Below are 16585 nucleotides of genomic sequence, written 5' to 3' on the forward strand. Positions count from 1 at the left end.
CAAATGACAATATTGTGCACGGACACAGCTTACCGGGACTTTGTTAACGGAGATGCGTGCAGCACGAGCCGCAAAGTTGTTCCACAGTGACTGAGCCAAGCTGTAGAAACGAACACACACGCTGTGCGTCAAAGGAGAGAGGAGATTTGTTTTAGTACGACGGAATGAACGAAGGATTGATTGACACGCAAGACACTCACTGTAGAACAATAACGCTTTCGGATAAATCGCTGGTTTTAAGACCAAATGGATTGGCAACGTTTGTTTGGCAAGGCTCCAGTCCGGCTCGTGCTGCTGCCAGCTCCCAGGCAGCGGGTGACGTCAGAGGCGAGAGAGAGCTAGCGCAGGTGAGGTACCCACCTTTTAAAGGCTCAGCCGGCACGCCATAGGCCGCCCGCGGTTAAAGGGGCCTACTACCACATATGGCTTAACACCATCAGGACTAAAAGCAAACACCAGCTCATTCTCCGATGGTTAGAAAATGAATCCTTGGACTCTTTCCTGGTCGTTGTGTCGTATGAGAAGTCATCATTCCACTCCTGTGTGACGTTTGCAAACTGACAGACAAATCCAAGGTGAAAAACTGTTTTTTTATTTATTTTTTATTTAATTTTTTCGTCATCAGAATATTCCTGAAGATCTGAAAATCTCCAGTTTGGCTTTACCCAAATTTAAAAAAAGCTTCTAAAAACGCAGCAACAACACAACAACAAAAAAGTCACAATCATTTTTGTAGGTCTTAGCTTTCAAATGAGGCGTTACTCTGGCCTGTAGACTGTGGGTCCCCGTCGAGAAGCATTTAGATTTGGGTAAAGCTGAACTGGAGATGTGTGCCGGGTAAAGGCGGTGAACTAAGAGGTGAACTATTAAAACCAAGTGAGCTTGCAATTCCAAGTCCACCCACACGGGGCAGCAGAGGGCAGTGTAGACTTGGAGTCGTTGTTCAGCGGCGTTTAAACCTGGAACTATTCTTTTAAGACGTAGAGCAAACACACTGACTATTTTAAAAAGACATTTCTAACATTAAGATAATCCCGGTTGCCTTTACTGGTCATATTTAAGTTTATTGCACACTGGTTTCAGGTTTAAAAGTCACTCAATCGTATAATGTTCCCACACGTCCAGAGAACAAGAGTTTTTCCCCCATGATTGTTTCTGTCATTGCATGTAACTCCAATTATTGTCCCTGTATCTTCAGCTCTTGATCTAAAATGTGGCGTCTAACGATGGTAAGACTCTGTCGGAGCGAGAATGGAAGCAGAATGTCTCAGTGTAGTTTCAGAGCTGTTGTCCAGGTCAGTGAGAGGACACAGTAAATGTCAGGTGTGGACAGGGCTGAGTCTGGTCCATGAGCTCCCTCTGTCCAGGATCAACACTCAGGACAATGGTTAGTTAGAACGTCCAGCTGTAAAGAGACGACACAGACAGTTATTAGACACAGAGGGAAGAGAAACAGTCATTAGTCATTTAGCAGCAACAGAAAGTGCACTTCAGTGTGTAATAGTCTGGTGTTTCGAAGGATGGTTTAAGAAAATGAAATGTTGCCCGTTTGATGACATTTTCCAACATGTTCCAGTGATTTGTGACCATCACATCAGTCCCAGGTCGACGTGCTGTTTTACAAATCCTGTAATAATGGGAGTAAGGACTGAGGAAGCTGCAGTGACCAATCAGAGCAGACTGGCCTAAACAGAGTCCAACAGTCCTTATGTTTTGTCCAATGGAGCCTGAGACAGGAGGCTGGACTGCAGCATCAGGAGGGGCAGTTTGGGACTGTTTCATGTGGATTCAGCAGAGCCACATTCACTGAGATCAGCCAAACCAGACTCTGCTCTGATCCACTCCTGTTCACTACACTATAGTATATACTCACTGTAGAAACTTCAGTCGACAGTGAGGACTCTCTTGGAGTTCAAGCAGCTCCTGGACGTCTGACTCCTTCAGGTGGTTTCCCCACAGATACAGTTCTCTCAGATGTGAGGGGTTGGACTTCAGAGCTGAGGCCAGAGAAGAACAGCTGGACTTTGACAAACTGCAGTAGGACAATCTGAATAAAGAATAAATGATGAACAGATGATGAAACTATTTGAATGTATTGATTGTAACAGAGGCTCATATGAGATTGTACTGACGACCTGATATTTCAGTTTTCATTCAGTGTCAGATTCTGTCTGAGACAAACCTTTCTCTGTTTTCAGACACTTTGCATAAAGCCATATCTTCACTAGTTACAATGATGTGAATTCACCAGATTTCACTGGATTTGAGCCGTTTGGACAAGTTTAAAAGTATTTATTTGAATATAATCTCCTTCTCTCAGGGAGAAGATACAGGGCCGACTCAACAGATGAAAAACTCCACTCTTTTCCATCTTTTAGATCAAATGCTGAAAGTGGAATGTGAATGTGAGCATTAATGATGTGGGAATGTTTCTTATTTGATGCTCTCTGTTAGACACATTTCACAAGAGTCAATAAAGTACATGGTGTTAGGCCTCGTTCATCAGACTGGACAGGGAGTCTTTATTATTTATGTCACATTTTCTGTCAATGGGGCGACGTGAAGAGAATTGTTCCTAAAATGACTTCACTTGAACAGTTTAGCCGGAAATAAAAGGATATAAACTAAAACACTCAGATAATGTCGACCTCATCAGTAATTCCATCTAAACTAGAGCTGCACAGTTTTGTACAAATATCTCATTGTGAGAATGATTTATTTATTTTTTACATAAATGATTTAGATCAAGTCAAAAATGCACATTTGCATTTTCTACACAGATGATACGGTTTTATAAACATCAGCGCCTTTGGCAGAATAACTACAATTGTCTTTGAATCAATGACAGGATGTTTTTTATAATCTAACATGAGTTTGAAATGCAGACGAGACAAAATACATGTTGTTCTCAAACAGAAAATCAGCCTCCCAGCACTTGCCTTCCATCATTTCAAATGAGGGAAACCAAATCCAACTAAAGCACAATATAAATATCTGGGATTTTAATTGATGATTGTTTCTCTTTTAAGCCTCATATTAAAAAACAGATTCACAGATTAAAACTAAAAGTCAGTTTTTACTTTTGAATAAAGTGGTGCTTCTGGTTTGTAGAAAGAAACTTGTGACTGTTCCTTTTGTGCCTGTTTTGGACTATTGTGATGTTATATATCTGACTCTCTGCCTTGGACACTGTGTATCACAGATGTGCGGGTCGGCTTTTTTTCTGACCTGCACCAACCCGACTCGCTGTAATTTAAACCCTCTCAGTTTGCCGACCTGACCCGACCCGCCCACATTAAAAACTGCTGCATGAGTCTCGCTGCAGCTGCTGTCACTCAAACAGGAGCGCGTCACGTGACGGCCAGTTTACAGGAGAATTAGCACTTTGCTTTGTTTTGCTGCTGAGGAACCTTTGAAATCACTCATGGACTTATCAGGACACGAGGAGCAGAAACTATCATGAGCTTTTACTTCAACCACGTCATGGACAAGTCATTCTGTCAAACTAAACGGAGTTTGGACTAAAGTGGAGCAGCTTTACCTGGCGCTGTCCTCAGGTCAGTCAGAGGCTGTGTTTGACCTTTCTTCTTGTTGATGCATTACTTTCGTCACATGTGCGTGTCATTATGTGCTTGGACACGGCTATTGTGACGCCTTTGTAGCCGTGATCAAAGTCATACAGAGGCGATCGTCCAGGTGACATCTAAACATAACATGCTAATGACACGTTTACCCCTGAAACTAAACATTCAAAAAATGGGACAAAAGTGCTTCAGCAAGATGGCGCCAGTGTATGTGGCTTGTCGTCTGCCGCTGCCAATTTTTATTGTATTTATACTGTTTCTGACTACAATCTGTCAAAATGTCAAGTCTCTACTCGTGTATAATCGCCAAAGATTGTTGGATCTACGGCCCCCTGCCAACAATCTGGCCTACAATGCACAGGATGGACATCAAACTTTGCCCCCACTGCTATCAGAGATTCCTCCTCACCTTTTCCGTGTACCTGTGCCGCCTGCGCGGAAGCGCTGCCGCCGCCGCGGCAAACGCGGTGGGAGGCTGGTGAGACTGAAAGCATGCCTGGTGCTTGGATTTTCAGCAAGAGCTACTGATTGCTTGTTGCTTTCCCGGCGTTCATTGGAAACGGTTGCCCCTTGCCTGGTGCAGATCATTGGCCCTGGACCTCTCTTGCCTCGCCGTCCTGCATCTCCTCGTCCGCGTCCTCAACGCGGCGTGGATCTGCGAAACCTCCAATCTGTTGCACGGGCTCCTCTGACGGCTAACAACCCGGACCCTGTTCGGTTCAGCCTGGTGAATGCCAGATCGGTGGTGAATAAGACATTCATCCTAAAGGATTATTTCGTGTCGAATGCTCTGGATTTTCTGTGCGTGACGGAGACGTGGGCTTCTGCTGGTGAGTCTAGCGCCTCACCAGCAGAGGTGGCGGTGTTGCCGCAGTTTACAGGAACGCATATCGGTGTAAGCAGGTGTGCCTGTCCACTGCTTTCTCCAGCTTTGAGCTGTCTTTATTTGAGCTAGTCTGCCCACAACCGGTGTTGTGTGCAGTGATCTACAGACCGCCAAAATACAATAAGGATTTTGCAAATGACTTTGCTGCTTTTCTGGCTGATATCCTACCTAAATACGACTCTATTCTCATCGTTGGGGATTTTAATATTCACGTGTGCTGCCCGGACAAACCCATGACTAAGGAATTCTTGAGCCTACTCGACTCGTTTGGCCTAGTTCAGTCCGTTTCTACACCGACACAGGAGCGTGGACATACACTTGACTTGGTTTTATCATATTCTTTGTCTGTTGTTAAACCTGCCAGACTATACTGGATACTGTGGCCCCACTTAAGGCCAGGCATCCCAAACTTAAGCCTGAGCCGTGGTTAAATGATGACACTCGAGCTGTGCACCGAGAGTGCCGAAAGGCTGAGCGAAAATGGAAAAAGGACAATCTGCATGTGTCTCTTCAAATTTTGAGAGATTGTTGGAGTCTTTATCAGTCCACAGTTAAAGAATCCAAACGTAAGCATTTTGCTGAAATTATTCTCTCAAATTGTCACAAACCCCGTGTGTTATTCAAGTCAATTGAAACAATTCTTAATGCTCCCCAGGCTCCCTGATTTGAGGCCTCCCCTGAAGTTTGTGAACGTTTTTTACACTTTTTTATTGACAAGGTCTCTCTAGCCAGGGCCCAAATTTCTCTGCCCACTTTGGACCCTTCAGGCCCTCCCACCTGCTCTGCTGTCTTCCACCAGTTTGAGCCTGTCTCCCTCTCTCATCTACAGGAGCTGGTTGGTCGGCTTAAGCCCTCAGGTTCACCCCATGATGCTATTCCTCCTCGCCTTTTTAAAGAGGTTTTCTCTACTGTTGGGTCAACTGTTCTGTCCATCATAAATAGCAGCTTGGCATCTGGAGTGGTTCCTACAAATTTTAAACATGCAGTTGTGCAGCCACTACTTAAAAAGCCTGGACTGGACGCAAATGTTCTTTCCAATTTCAGACCTATTTCCAAGCTACCCTTTTTATCAAAGGTCTTAGAAAAAATTGTATATAGGCAGATCTCTGCATACCTAAATGAAAACAATCTGTTTGAGGTTTTCCAATCCGGCTTCAAGTCAATGCACAGCACAGAATCTGCGCTTTTAAGGGTTTTTAATGATATTCTTGATCTCACGGCGGCCTTTGATACTGTGGACCATGACATTTTATGTTCACGTCTGGAAAACTGGGTTGGCTTAAAGGGTGTTGCGCTAAACTGGTTCAGGTCCTACCTCAAGGACAGAACTTTCAGTGTCCGTCTAGCGGATCACGAGTCGACACATGCCCCTCTGCATTACGGTGTGCCACAAGGGTCTATTTTAGGCCCTGTTCTCTTTTCACTGTACCTGTTGCCCCTGGGCTCAATCCTCAGGAAGCATGGTATGTCCTTTCACTGTTATGCAGATGACTGCCAAATGTATGTACCGCTCAAGAAAAAAGATGGCTTCTCTTTAAGTTTGCTTCAAACCTGTCTAAATGATGTCAAAGCCTGGATGGCCCTGAACTTTTTGCACTTTAATGACTCTAAAACGGAAGTCATGGTGTTTGGACCAAGTTCCAATTTTAATCCTGTTGACTTGGAAAACCTGAATGTTTATTGTAAAGGGGAAATGGTCAACCTGGGTTTTAAAATGGATCCATGTTTTAAACTGGAGAGTCAGATCCGCTCAGTTGTGAGGTCGAGTTTCTTTCATTTGAGGCAGCTCGCTAAAGTCAAGCACCTTTTGGCACGACAGCACTTTGAGACGGTAATCCACGCCTTTGTGACCACTCGGCTGGATTACTGTAACTCGCTTTATTTTGGGGTGAGTCAGTCCTGTGTCTCTCGACTGCAGCTCGTGCAAAATGCAGCGGCACGTCTTTTAACTGGCACGCGAAAATTTGACCACATCACCCCCATTTTATCCTCACTTCACTGGCTGCCTGTGCACTTTAGGATCCATTTTAAACTGCTTCTATTTGTTTTTAAATGTCTTCATGGTGTCCCCCCGCTGTACCTCTCTGAGCTCTTACACCCGTACAAGCCTTCGCGGTCTCTCAGGTCGGCTGATCAGCTCCTCCTCAGCGTCCCAAAGACCGAACGAAAGCTCAGAGGGGATCGGGCTTTTGCGGTGGCCGCACCAAAATTATGGAACGAGTTGCCCTACACATAAGACAGGCTTCTTCTGTGCCTGTTTTTAAATCTGTTCTTAAAACGCACTTGTTCACTTTGGCTTTTAACACAGCTTGAGTTTTTGACATTTTACCAGATTTTATTAATTTGTATTCGATGCACCTTTTGTATTGTATTTTATGTTATGTTTGACCTTTGTAGCACTTTGGTCAACTCAGTTGTTTTAAAATGCATTATAAATAAAGTTGCCATTGCCATTGCCAACTCAACACAGTCGACCGTGGCATCTATTATAGAAACCGCAATCTCAATGGCCGCCGCCTGGGCGCCGCCATGTTTATTTCCCATAACGACTTTGAAGCTAAGCAGGGAAAGGCCTGGTTAGGACTGGGATGGGAGACCGTTTGGGAACACCAGGAAGCCTGGCGAGAGTAGTGAGTGTGTGCGTTGTTGGTGCTGGGGGCTGATGTGCGCAGACTGGGTGCCTCGCTTATCATCACCGAGTATGGGGTCAATGAATAATGCATCAAATTGTACACTGACTTTGCGCGTCTGGAAAAGCGCTATATGAGACTAATGCATTATTATTATTATAATTATTACATCCGCGGCCGGCCCCCATGTGCGGTCCCACCGCCCGCGGGCATTGGCCACGGGTCCATATGGACCGCGGTGCTGCTGTCCGAGGACAACCCGGCGTCACAAAAACGCAAGTGCACACATCTGATTGCCGTGCGTGTGCGCGCATCCAACCAGGGCGGTGTGTGTGTGTGTGTGTGTGTGTGTGTGTGTGTATACGCGCGCGCGTGTGTGTGTGTGTGTGCGTGTGTGTGTGTACGTGTGCGCGTGTATGTGTGTGTGTGCGCGAGGCGCAGACAAATGCGTAAGATCCAATCCTGGCCGTATTTCGTCTCCAAAGCTTTGTCTCCAAAAAAAAATACACGCAAAAAGTGTTCTAACACCTGCCCAAACACGAGCCTCTAATCACACGCGCTGCTCCGACTGATTTATCCTCCGTGTGAGTAAAAGGGAAAATGAAACTACCACTTAAGGAGCGCATGGCCTGCACTGCGTAGTTTTTTTTTTCTTTTTTTTTACTTTGCTGCTGTACCATTTGTTTTCTATTTTGCTTTCACGTATTGTGAGCCCAGAGGTACATTTTATTCTAAAGCAGCTTTGAAAGCATTGCCTATTTTATTGTAAGGTTATAAATACTGTCTAACAACGATCATTAGGCTATTTCATTTCAAAACCAACTTATTATTTTTTTTATTGTACACTACCGTGATGCACCAAACCACGGGTCCTGCACCGTGAACCAAACCGTTAGAGCTGAACCCCTAATATTTATCCATACTCATCCCACTGTCTCTTGAATTCTATTCCCTGAGTTTAGCGAACATATTGTGGTTGTAGTTTATAAGAAAGGAGTGCGGGTGCATCAAACACTCCAAATGCAATTTGTTTGAAATTATTTTTAGCATTCATTATTTTACACATTTGTAGTGGCCATAGTTTTTGGAATGGGTTGGGAACCACTGGTCTACAGCTGAACTGTGTGACGGGTTGGACATTTCTTTGTAATCACTCATAATCTCAGAATATCCAGCCAAAGGCCGGGCCTCAGCTAGTCTATATTAGAAACCGCAATCTCAATGGCCGCCCCCATGGGCGCCGCCATGTTTATTTCCCATACCGACTTTGAAGCTAAGCAGGGAAGGGCCTGGTTAGGACTGGGATGGGAGACCGTTCCTCGGAAGCTAAGCAGGGAAGGGCCTGGTTAGGACTAGGATGGGAGACCGTTTGGGAACACCAGGAAGCCTGGCGAGAGTAGTGAGTGTGTGCGTGGTTGGTGGTGGGGGCTGATGTGCGCAGACTGGTTGCCTCGCTTATCATCACCGAGTATGGGGTGAATGAATAATGCACCAAATTGTTAAGCGACTTTGAGCGTCTGGAAAAGCGCTATATAAGACTAATGCATTATTACTCTTATTATTATTATTACATCCGCGGCCGGCCCCACGTGACGGTCCCACCGCCGCGGGCATTGACCACGGGTCCATATGGACCGCGGTGCTGCTGTCCGAGGACAACCCGCCGTCACAAAAACGCGAGTGCACGAGATCTGACTGCCGTGCGTGTGCGCGCATCCAAACAGGCCGATGTGTGCGTGTGTGTGTGTGTATGTGTGTGTATGTGTGCGTGCCCATCCAAACAGGGCGATGTGTGTGTGTGTGTGCGCGCGTGAATGTGTGTGCGTGCGTGTGTGTGCATGTGTGCGCGTGCGCATCCAAACAGGGCGATGTGTGCCATCGTCACTCACCCTAAACCGCAGCTGCAGACGCTCTGCACAGGTACAGTGACCTCCTCCAAAACACATCTGCGCGTCTTTGTTTAGGTCTCTCCTGCAGTGACCGAGGCTGTGGTGCATTATAGATCCAGTGCTGCGTAATGTCAGAGGCGCAGACAAATGCGTAAGACCCAATCCTGGCCGTATTCCGTCTCCAAAGCTTTGTCTCCGAAAAAAAGTACACGCAAAACATTGCCCAGAACCTGCTCAAACACGAGCCTCTAATCACACGCGCTGCTCCGACTGATTTATCCTCCGTGTGAGTAAAAGCGAAAATGAAACTACCACTTAACGAGCGCATGGCCTGCACTGCGTAGTTTTTTCCTTTTTTTTTTCTTTGCTGCTGTACCATTTGTTTTCTATTTTGTTTTCCCGTATTGTGAGCCCAGAGGTACATTTTATTCTACAGCAGCTTTGAAAGCATTGCCAATTTTATTGTAAGGTTATAAATACTGTCTAACAACGATCATTAGGCTATTTCAGTTCAAAACCAACTTATTTTTTTTAATGTACACTACTGTGATGCTCCAAACCACGGGTCCTGCACCGTGAACCAAACCGTGAGAGCTGAACCCCTAATATTTATCCATAATTATTCCACTGTCTCTTGAATTCCAGTCCCTGAGTTTAGTGAACATATTGTCGTTGTAGTTTATAAGAAAGGAGTACGAGTGCATCAAACGCTCCAATTGCAGTTTGTTTGAATTTCTTCTTAGCATTCATTATTTTAAACATTTGTAGTGGCCATAGTTTTTGGAATGGGTTGGGAACCACTGGTCTACAGCTGAACTGTGTGACGGGTTGGACATTTCTTTGTAATCACTCATAATCTCAGAATATCAAATGTGGAGACTAGCCAGGCCCGGCCGAAGGCCGGGTCTCAGCTAGTTTATGGATAAGAAAGCACTGTATGTTCTAAGACAACAATATAAGGACGGAAGAAAAGTGCACTTTGTGACTCGACCCACCCACACCCGAAGTTTGCTGTAATTTTGAGGAACCCGACCCGACCGAATCGACGGGCCCCGCGGGTCCACCGCAGGTTTTGGATCGACGCATCTCTAGCGTGTGCTTATCTGGATGGACTTGTGTTCATGACTGAGGTAAAGCTGTGGAACATGTCCAGTGTGTGACAGTAAGAGTGAACTGACCCCAGAGTCTCCAGTCGACAGTCCAGATTCTGCAGGAAATCACACAGACGTTCCACTCCAGAGTCCTTCAGGTTGTTACCGCTCAGATACAGTTGTCTCAGATGTGAGGGGTTGGACTTCAGAGCTGAGGCCAGAGAAGAACAGCTGGACTCTGACAAACTGCAGTCCCTCAATCTGAATAAAGAATAAATGATGAACAAATGATGAAACTATTTGAATGTATTGACTCTATGAAGCTCTGGTGAACTCTATGGTCGAGAGGTTTAAGACAGAGCTAGAAAATACTGGTGGACAAACAAAATAGTGACATTTTGTCCCAAATGTGGACATTTTCACTGAGGGGTTTCACTCACTTTTAGTTCCACCAGTTTCTGCATGAATGGCTGTGTTGAGATACTTTGATAGACATTAAAATCACACTGTTATACAAGCTGAACATGGACGACTCTATATTGTAAAGTGTTGTTTGTGATTATTGAGCTTCAAAATAACTACAATGTTTCTGATTTGCTGATTATGATTAAAATGTTCAAACAGTTCACAGTTCAAACCTTTCTTCTGAAATAAAGTCATTCTTACCAGGACTGGGCGTTATGGACTATCATTTATATCATGGTATAAAACACAAATATGTGATTTATTTGGTGATATACAGTAATGAACACAAGACAAAATAGTTGAAAAGTTTAGCTTTTGACCAATTGGGTAAATTGATTTAAGGCTATTTTCTCTTTAGTGACGTGAATCAACTTGAATCTGTGGGTCGACCTGGACCTGGAAGATACTTATAAGATTAAATACAGTATTATGGCTACAATAAGTGAGCAGGACGCAGCGCCTCAGCTCACACTAAATGTCCCCTATACGTTCATGTGGCTCTGCCTCTGTGGAGTTTACACATGTTTTTATAGCAGTCAGGAGACTATGGGGACAGGCGGTGTAGCATGTGCTCTCGGTCAGTGGCAGCGAGATCATTATTATTCGTAACTATCAGTTGTGCGCTGAGTTAACACTAGCACTGTTTGTAGCTTCTCAGCTGTGCGAGGTCGGCGTCGCGGCTGTAGCCCTCTCGTGTGTGTGTGTGTCTGGATGTGTCACAGCCGGTATGTGCACGTTTAGTGTCCCTGTTGTGATGTAAGTACATTTATACTGTTAGACTAATTGTACTGTAACCTCCTAGGCTGCTGGTCGGCGGGAGAGCCTCCCTTTCTCTGTCTCGTGTTTCAATTCCACCTGGTCCTTCCTCCACCACACGGCGTCTCGTGGTGATCGAGACTCGTGTTGGACGGGTAACATGGACATTGTGCACTGGACAATTGACTGACAACTACACGAAATGATACCTGTCTGTAAATCAATGAACTGTGAACCTGTCTATATGGACTGTGAGAACGATGTGTCAGAACCGAAAGACAAACTATCTTTTAAAGTTAAAGAAACGAAAACTTGTTAATAAATCAACCAATGTATTACTGTCTCTGTCCTTAGTTAATACGAACCTGTGGTGCCTTAAGCGTGGGGATACTTTTATTTGCTCAGTGTAACGCTGGGCTGGCGTTGTTGACGACAATTTAGGATAATTTGAGTTCAGCCAAAGTGAGATTTGGGGCTTAAATGGTAACATCTTGGTAAGATAATGCACCCCTGCGCCCCCGTAAGGTCACATAGACACAGATTCAGTTATGCTTTTATTTTGTTGACATATAAATAAATTATAGGGGCTTAAGGATATCTTGTGTAGTTTTTGAAAAAGCTCAAATCTGTCAAAATTAAAATTGTTACATGTTTTTTTGGTTCAAAGCTCAATAAATCTGGTGGAAATTAGATCCTTCTGAAAGAATCTGAAAAATGTCACGTCCAAAATGTGAAAATTCTCTTCTGTGTTTTGTCTGATAAATACAGAGACTTTCTTTGTCTCTGGTGCAGCCTCCTCTTCATCCACAACAGCGTGTGCTTATCTGGATGGACTTGTGTTCATGACTGAGGTAAAGCTGTGGAACATGTCCAGTGTGTGACAGTAAGAGTGAACTGACCTCAGAGTCTCCAGTCGACAGTCCAGATTCTGCAGGAAATCACACAGACGTTCCACTCCAGAGTCCTCCAGGTTTGGGTTAAGGTCCAGACTCAGTTCTCTCAGATGTGAGGGGTTGGACTTCAGAGCTGAGGCCAGAGAAGAACAGCTGGACTCTGACAAACTGCAGTTGGACAATCTGAATAAAGAAAAAATGATGAACAGATGATGAAACTATTTGAATGTCTTGATTGTAACAGAGGCTCATATGAGATTGTGCTGACGACCTGATATTTCAGTTTTCATTCAGTGTCAGATTCTGTCTGAGACAAACCTTTCTCTGTTTTCAGACACTTTGCATAAAGCCATATCTTCACTAGTTACAATGATGTGAATTCACCAGATTTCACTGGATTTGAGCCGTTTGGACAAGTTTAAAAGTATTTATTTGAATATAATCTCCTTCTCTCAGGGAGAAGATACAGGGCAGACTCAACAGATGAAAAACTCCACTCTTTTCCATATTTTAGATCAAATGCTGAAAGTGGAATGTGAATGTGAGCATTAATGATGTGGGAATGTTTCTAATTTGATGCTCTCTGTTAGACACATTTCACAAGAGTCAATAAAGTACATGGTGTTAGGCCTCGTTCATCCGACTGGACAGGGAGTCTTTATTATTTATGTCACATTTTCTGTCAATGGGGCGACGTGAAGAGAATTGTTCCTAAAATGACTTCACTTGAACAGTTTAGCCTGAAATAAAAGGATATAAACTAAAACACTCAGATAATGTCGACCTCATCAGTAATTCCATCTAAACTAGAGCTGCACAGTTTTTTACAAATATCTCATTGTGAGAATGATTTATTTATTTTTTACATAAATGATATAGATCAAGTCAAAAATGCACATTTGCATTTTCTACACAAATGATACGGTTTTATAAACATCAGCGCCTTTGGCAGAATAACTACAATTGTCTTTGAATCAATGACAGGATGTTTTTTATAATCTAACATGAGTTTGAAATGCAGACGAGACAAAATACATGTTGTTCTCAAACAGAAAATCAGCCTCCCAGCACTTGCCTTCCATCATTTCAAATGAGGGAAACCAAATCCAACTAAAACACAATATAAATATGTGGGATTTTAATTAGGCCCGAGCAACGGACACGCAGTGTCCCGCGAGGGACTAATTAAAACCGTTAACGGGGGACGAAAACGCAAGATTTCACGTAGCAAACGTCAACCGATTCGCAAGTAACAGGGGTCAAAACGTAGTGCTCCGCAAGCTCTAATTTTGGGTGGGGTTCGCGAGAGAGAATAATAAAAGATGGCTCTGTGGCGCCCCCTCAAACAGGCAGTTTACATTGACCCAATGGAGGAGCGGTCGCAAAAAAAATCATGGTACAAAAGTGACATTGGCCAGGGACATAGACCACGTCAGGACATGTCAAAAATGATATTATGACCCCGCCCTAAATGCTACAGGAAGTCGGCCATCTTGGCCCGAACCTCAAACCTTCAAAATCGTACCTCTTGAACTTCTGGCCCCTGATCCCCGAGTTTACAATGGAACGCTTCCAATTTTAGCCAACATGTCCCCAACCCATGTGGCTTTCAAAATCATCAACTACATTTTTTTTAAACTATTGGGCGTGGTCATGACAAGGCCGCAACTGAGAGGCCATTTTCAGCAAATTTCAAAGCCTCATATCTTTCACAGACTCGGCCGGATTGGAACGGACCCAATCCGGCGCGTGTGCACATTCCACACGCAGCCGCTAGCGCCAAAAATGGCTTGTAAATGGCTTGTAAATGGCTTGTAAATGGCTTGTAAGTGGCCCGCCAATCCTCCGTGAAAATCCCCAGAGGTCTTAGCCTAGCAGTATGCTGGCCTCTGTCAGAGTTTCTCCTGAAATTCGCCAATTTTCCAAATTTCCCCCTTCCTTCACAAAAGCTACACTATTGGACTCGTATATACTTATACTACCACTTTGTCACTGACAGACGCTTTAAGTTGGACCTTTTTGCCTCCAAATTCACGTTTTTCTCAACTGTACTATCACAGGAAGTTCAATTTGACTGTTTCCTGTCCGTCTCTCTGTGTGTTCCTCGTACTCTATGGGTCTTACCAAAATATTGCTTCAATATCGAGGGTGCTGCAGGGCTGAAACCCCCTCTCAACGATTCTTTGGGCAGCCAGGAATTTACCCTAATTACAAAATGATAGGATATATTATTTTCTACACTGATAATCTGTTTCCTGCAAATACACAAGTGCAGGGTCTTTAATGACATTAATTTCACATCCGCCAAATTTTTCTCAGCCTTAGTAACTCCGTTGGTAGAGAGCTGGGTTAGTGTGCAGGAGGTTGCTGGATCAACTCCCAACTTTGACTCTTTTAAAAAAAAAAAATATTTTGGACTCAGCACTTTCTGGGAAGAACATGTCTCGTCGCCAATGGTTCCACACTCATTAAAAACAGGGAAATTACCCCACCAGTGTGTTGCTGGGATCAAATTTCAGCCTGTGAATTTAGGAAACCCAAACAGTCATCAGGCCCATGTTTGCATGGAATTACAGCTCAGTGATAGCATGGTCGTCTCAAGTGAAGGAGGTTGCAAGTCCAAACACAACCTTGACACTTTCATTGCCTTCACCTTTTCCATGGGCCGCTGCACACATTGTCACAGCCCAAAACAGATGAGTGCGGGACGTTTCGTAGAAGTTCTTGTGCCTGTGTGGCATCATAGCTTGAGTGTTGGATTCCCAATCATTAGGTTGCTGGATCAATTCTGACTTCAACTTTTTTTTATTATGATTTCCCGCGCATATTATCCCACCCTCATGAAAAATGCTGTCAAAATATGCGTCACTAAAGAAAAAGAAATGGGGGGATAGTAGGGAGACAATTGAGGCAACACTGGGGAAAATGTCGAAAACAATCGGGGAAGTGACTTGGGGGGGAGGGACTCAGCACCTTCCGGGAAGTACATGAATCATTGCCTATGGTCCCACACTCACTAAAACGGGGACATTACCTCTCTCCTCCAGTGGTGGGAACTAACTTCTGCTCGATAATTTAGAGAAAAATTAGTCCACATCAGGGTACAATTACCATAGAGCTACAGCTCAGTGATAGTGTGCTTGTCTTTGGTGTAGGAGGTTGCCAGTTCAAATATGGCTGTGACACTTTTCTAATGCTTTCTCTTTTCTTGCCGGCTTTTTAATAGAATTTCTGATAAATTGAAGTCTGGCAGTGATTTTAACAGTTTATACACTTTTAAGAGTTTCTGCAACAAAATAGGGATTTTTGCAATTACAACACAATTATGCCACTACATAGGGATTTTCACAATAGCACTATAATGCAACTTAAAGGGACATTCGCATATAAAGCACTGTAATACAACTTAAAGGGACTTTCGCATATAATGCACTGTAATGCAACTTAAAGGGACTTTCGCATATAATGCTCTGTAATGCAACTTAAAGGGACTTTCGCATATAATGTACTGTAATGCAACTTAAAGAGACTTTCGCATATAATAAACTGTAATGCAACTTAATAGGGACTTTCGCATATAATGTACTGTAATGCAACTTAAAGAGACTTTCGCATATAATAAACTGTAATGCAACTTAAAGGGACTTTCGCATATAATAAACTGTGATGCAACTTAAAGGGACTTTCGCATATAATAAACTGTGATGCAACTTAAAGGGACTTTCGCATATAATAAACTGTGATGCAACTTAAAGGGACTTTCGCATATAATAAACTGTGATGCAACTTAAAGGGACTTTAAGTTGCATTACACTGGTAGGACCCAGTGTGATGAGGAGTGGTCGCAAGGGACCAAAGCAAACAGAGGTGGTCGTAAGGCATGAGAGCGAGCGGGGTGGTCGCAAGAGACGAGAGCAAGCGGGGTGGTCGCAAGGGGGGAGTGCGCCAGGGGCGAGGGCCTTTATCGCCGCGCGCAGCTTTAATTGATGATTGTTTCTCTTTTAAGCCTCATATTAAAAAAGATTCACAGATTAAAACTAAAAGTCAGTTTTTACTTTTGAATAAAGTGGTGCTTCTGGTTTGTAGAAAGAAACTTGTGACTGTTCCTTTTGTGCCTGTTTTGGACTATTGTGATGTTATATATCTGACTCTCTGCCTTGGACACTGTGTATCATGGAGCTTTGTGCTTTATTACAAACATGAGGTCGCTGACTCATCACTGCGTCTTGTTGGCCCGGGTGGGCTCCTCATCTTTGTCCTTTGCTAGATTGAAACATTGGTATGTTTTGATTTGTAAATGTATTGTTGGACTTGTTCCTCCTGATCTGCAGCAGCAGCAGCTCCAGCCTGCGCTCTCAGGACCTTCTCCTGCTCTCTGTGCCCGGAGTGCC

General features: G+C 43.9%; 1 protein-coding gene across 19 annotated transcripts in view; it reads right to left on the minus strand.

Annotated features, from left to right (window-relative positions):
* Positions 1-1264: 1264 nt before the first annotated feature.
* LOC306964092 (NACHT, LRR and PYD domains-containing protein 12-like) overlaps positions 1265-16585 on the minus strand; it is a 188364-nt gene continuing 173043 nt past the window's right edge. For 15 of the 19 annotated variants that reach the window (XM_079557962.1, XM_079557964.1, XM_079557961.1 and 12 more), the window contains 4 exons: positions 12201-12377; positions 10168-10341; positions 1874-2047; positions 1265-1405 (listed from right to left, as the gene is read on the minus strand). In XM_079557962.1, coding sequence (XP_079414088.1) covers positions 1393-1405; positions 1874-2047; positions 10168-10341; positions 12201-12377 — 538 coding nt within the window. In that variant the 3' untranslated portion in view covers positions 1265-1392. The remainder of the gene's footprint in view (positions 1406-1873; positions 2048-10167; positions 10342-12200; positions 12378-16585) is intronic. The other 4 variants (XM_079557954.1, XM_079557965.1, XM_079557958.1 and 1 more) reach the window with 4 other exon arrangements.

The sequence above is a fragment of the Gobius niger genome (genome assembly GCF_951799975.1).
Source record: "Gobius niger genome assembly, chromosome: 6".
In the NCBI taxonomy this organism is placed as follows: Eukaryota; Metazoa; Chordata; class Actinopteri; order Gobiiformes; family Gobiidae; genus Gobius; species Gobius niger.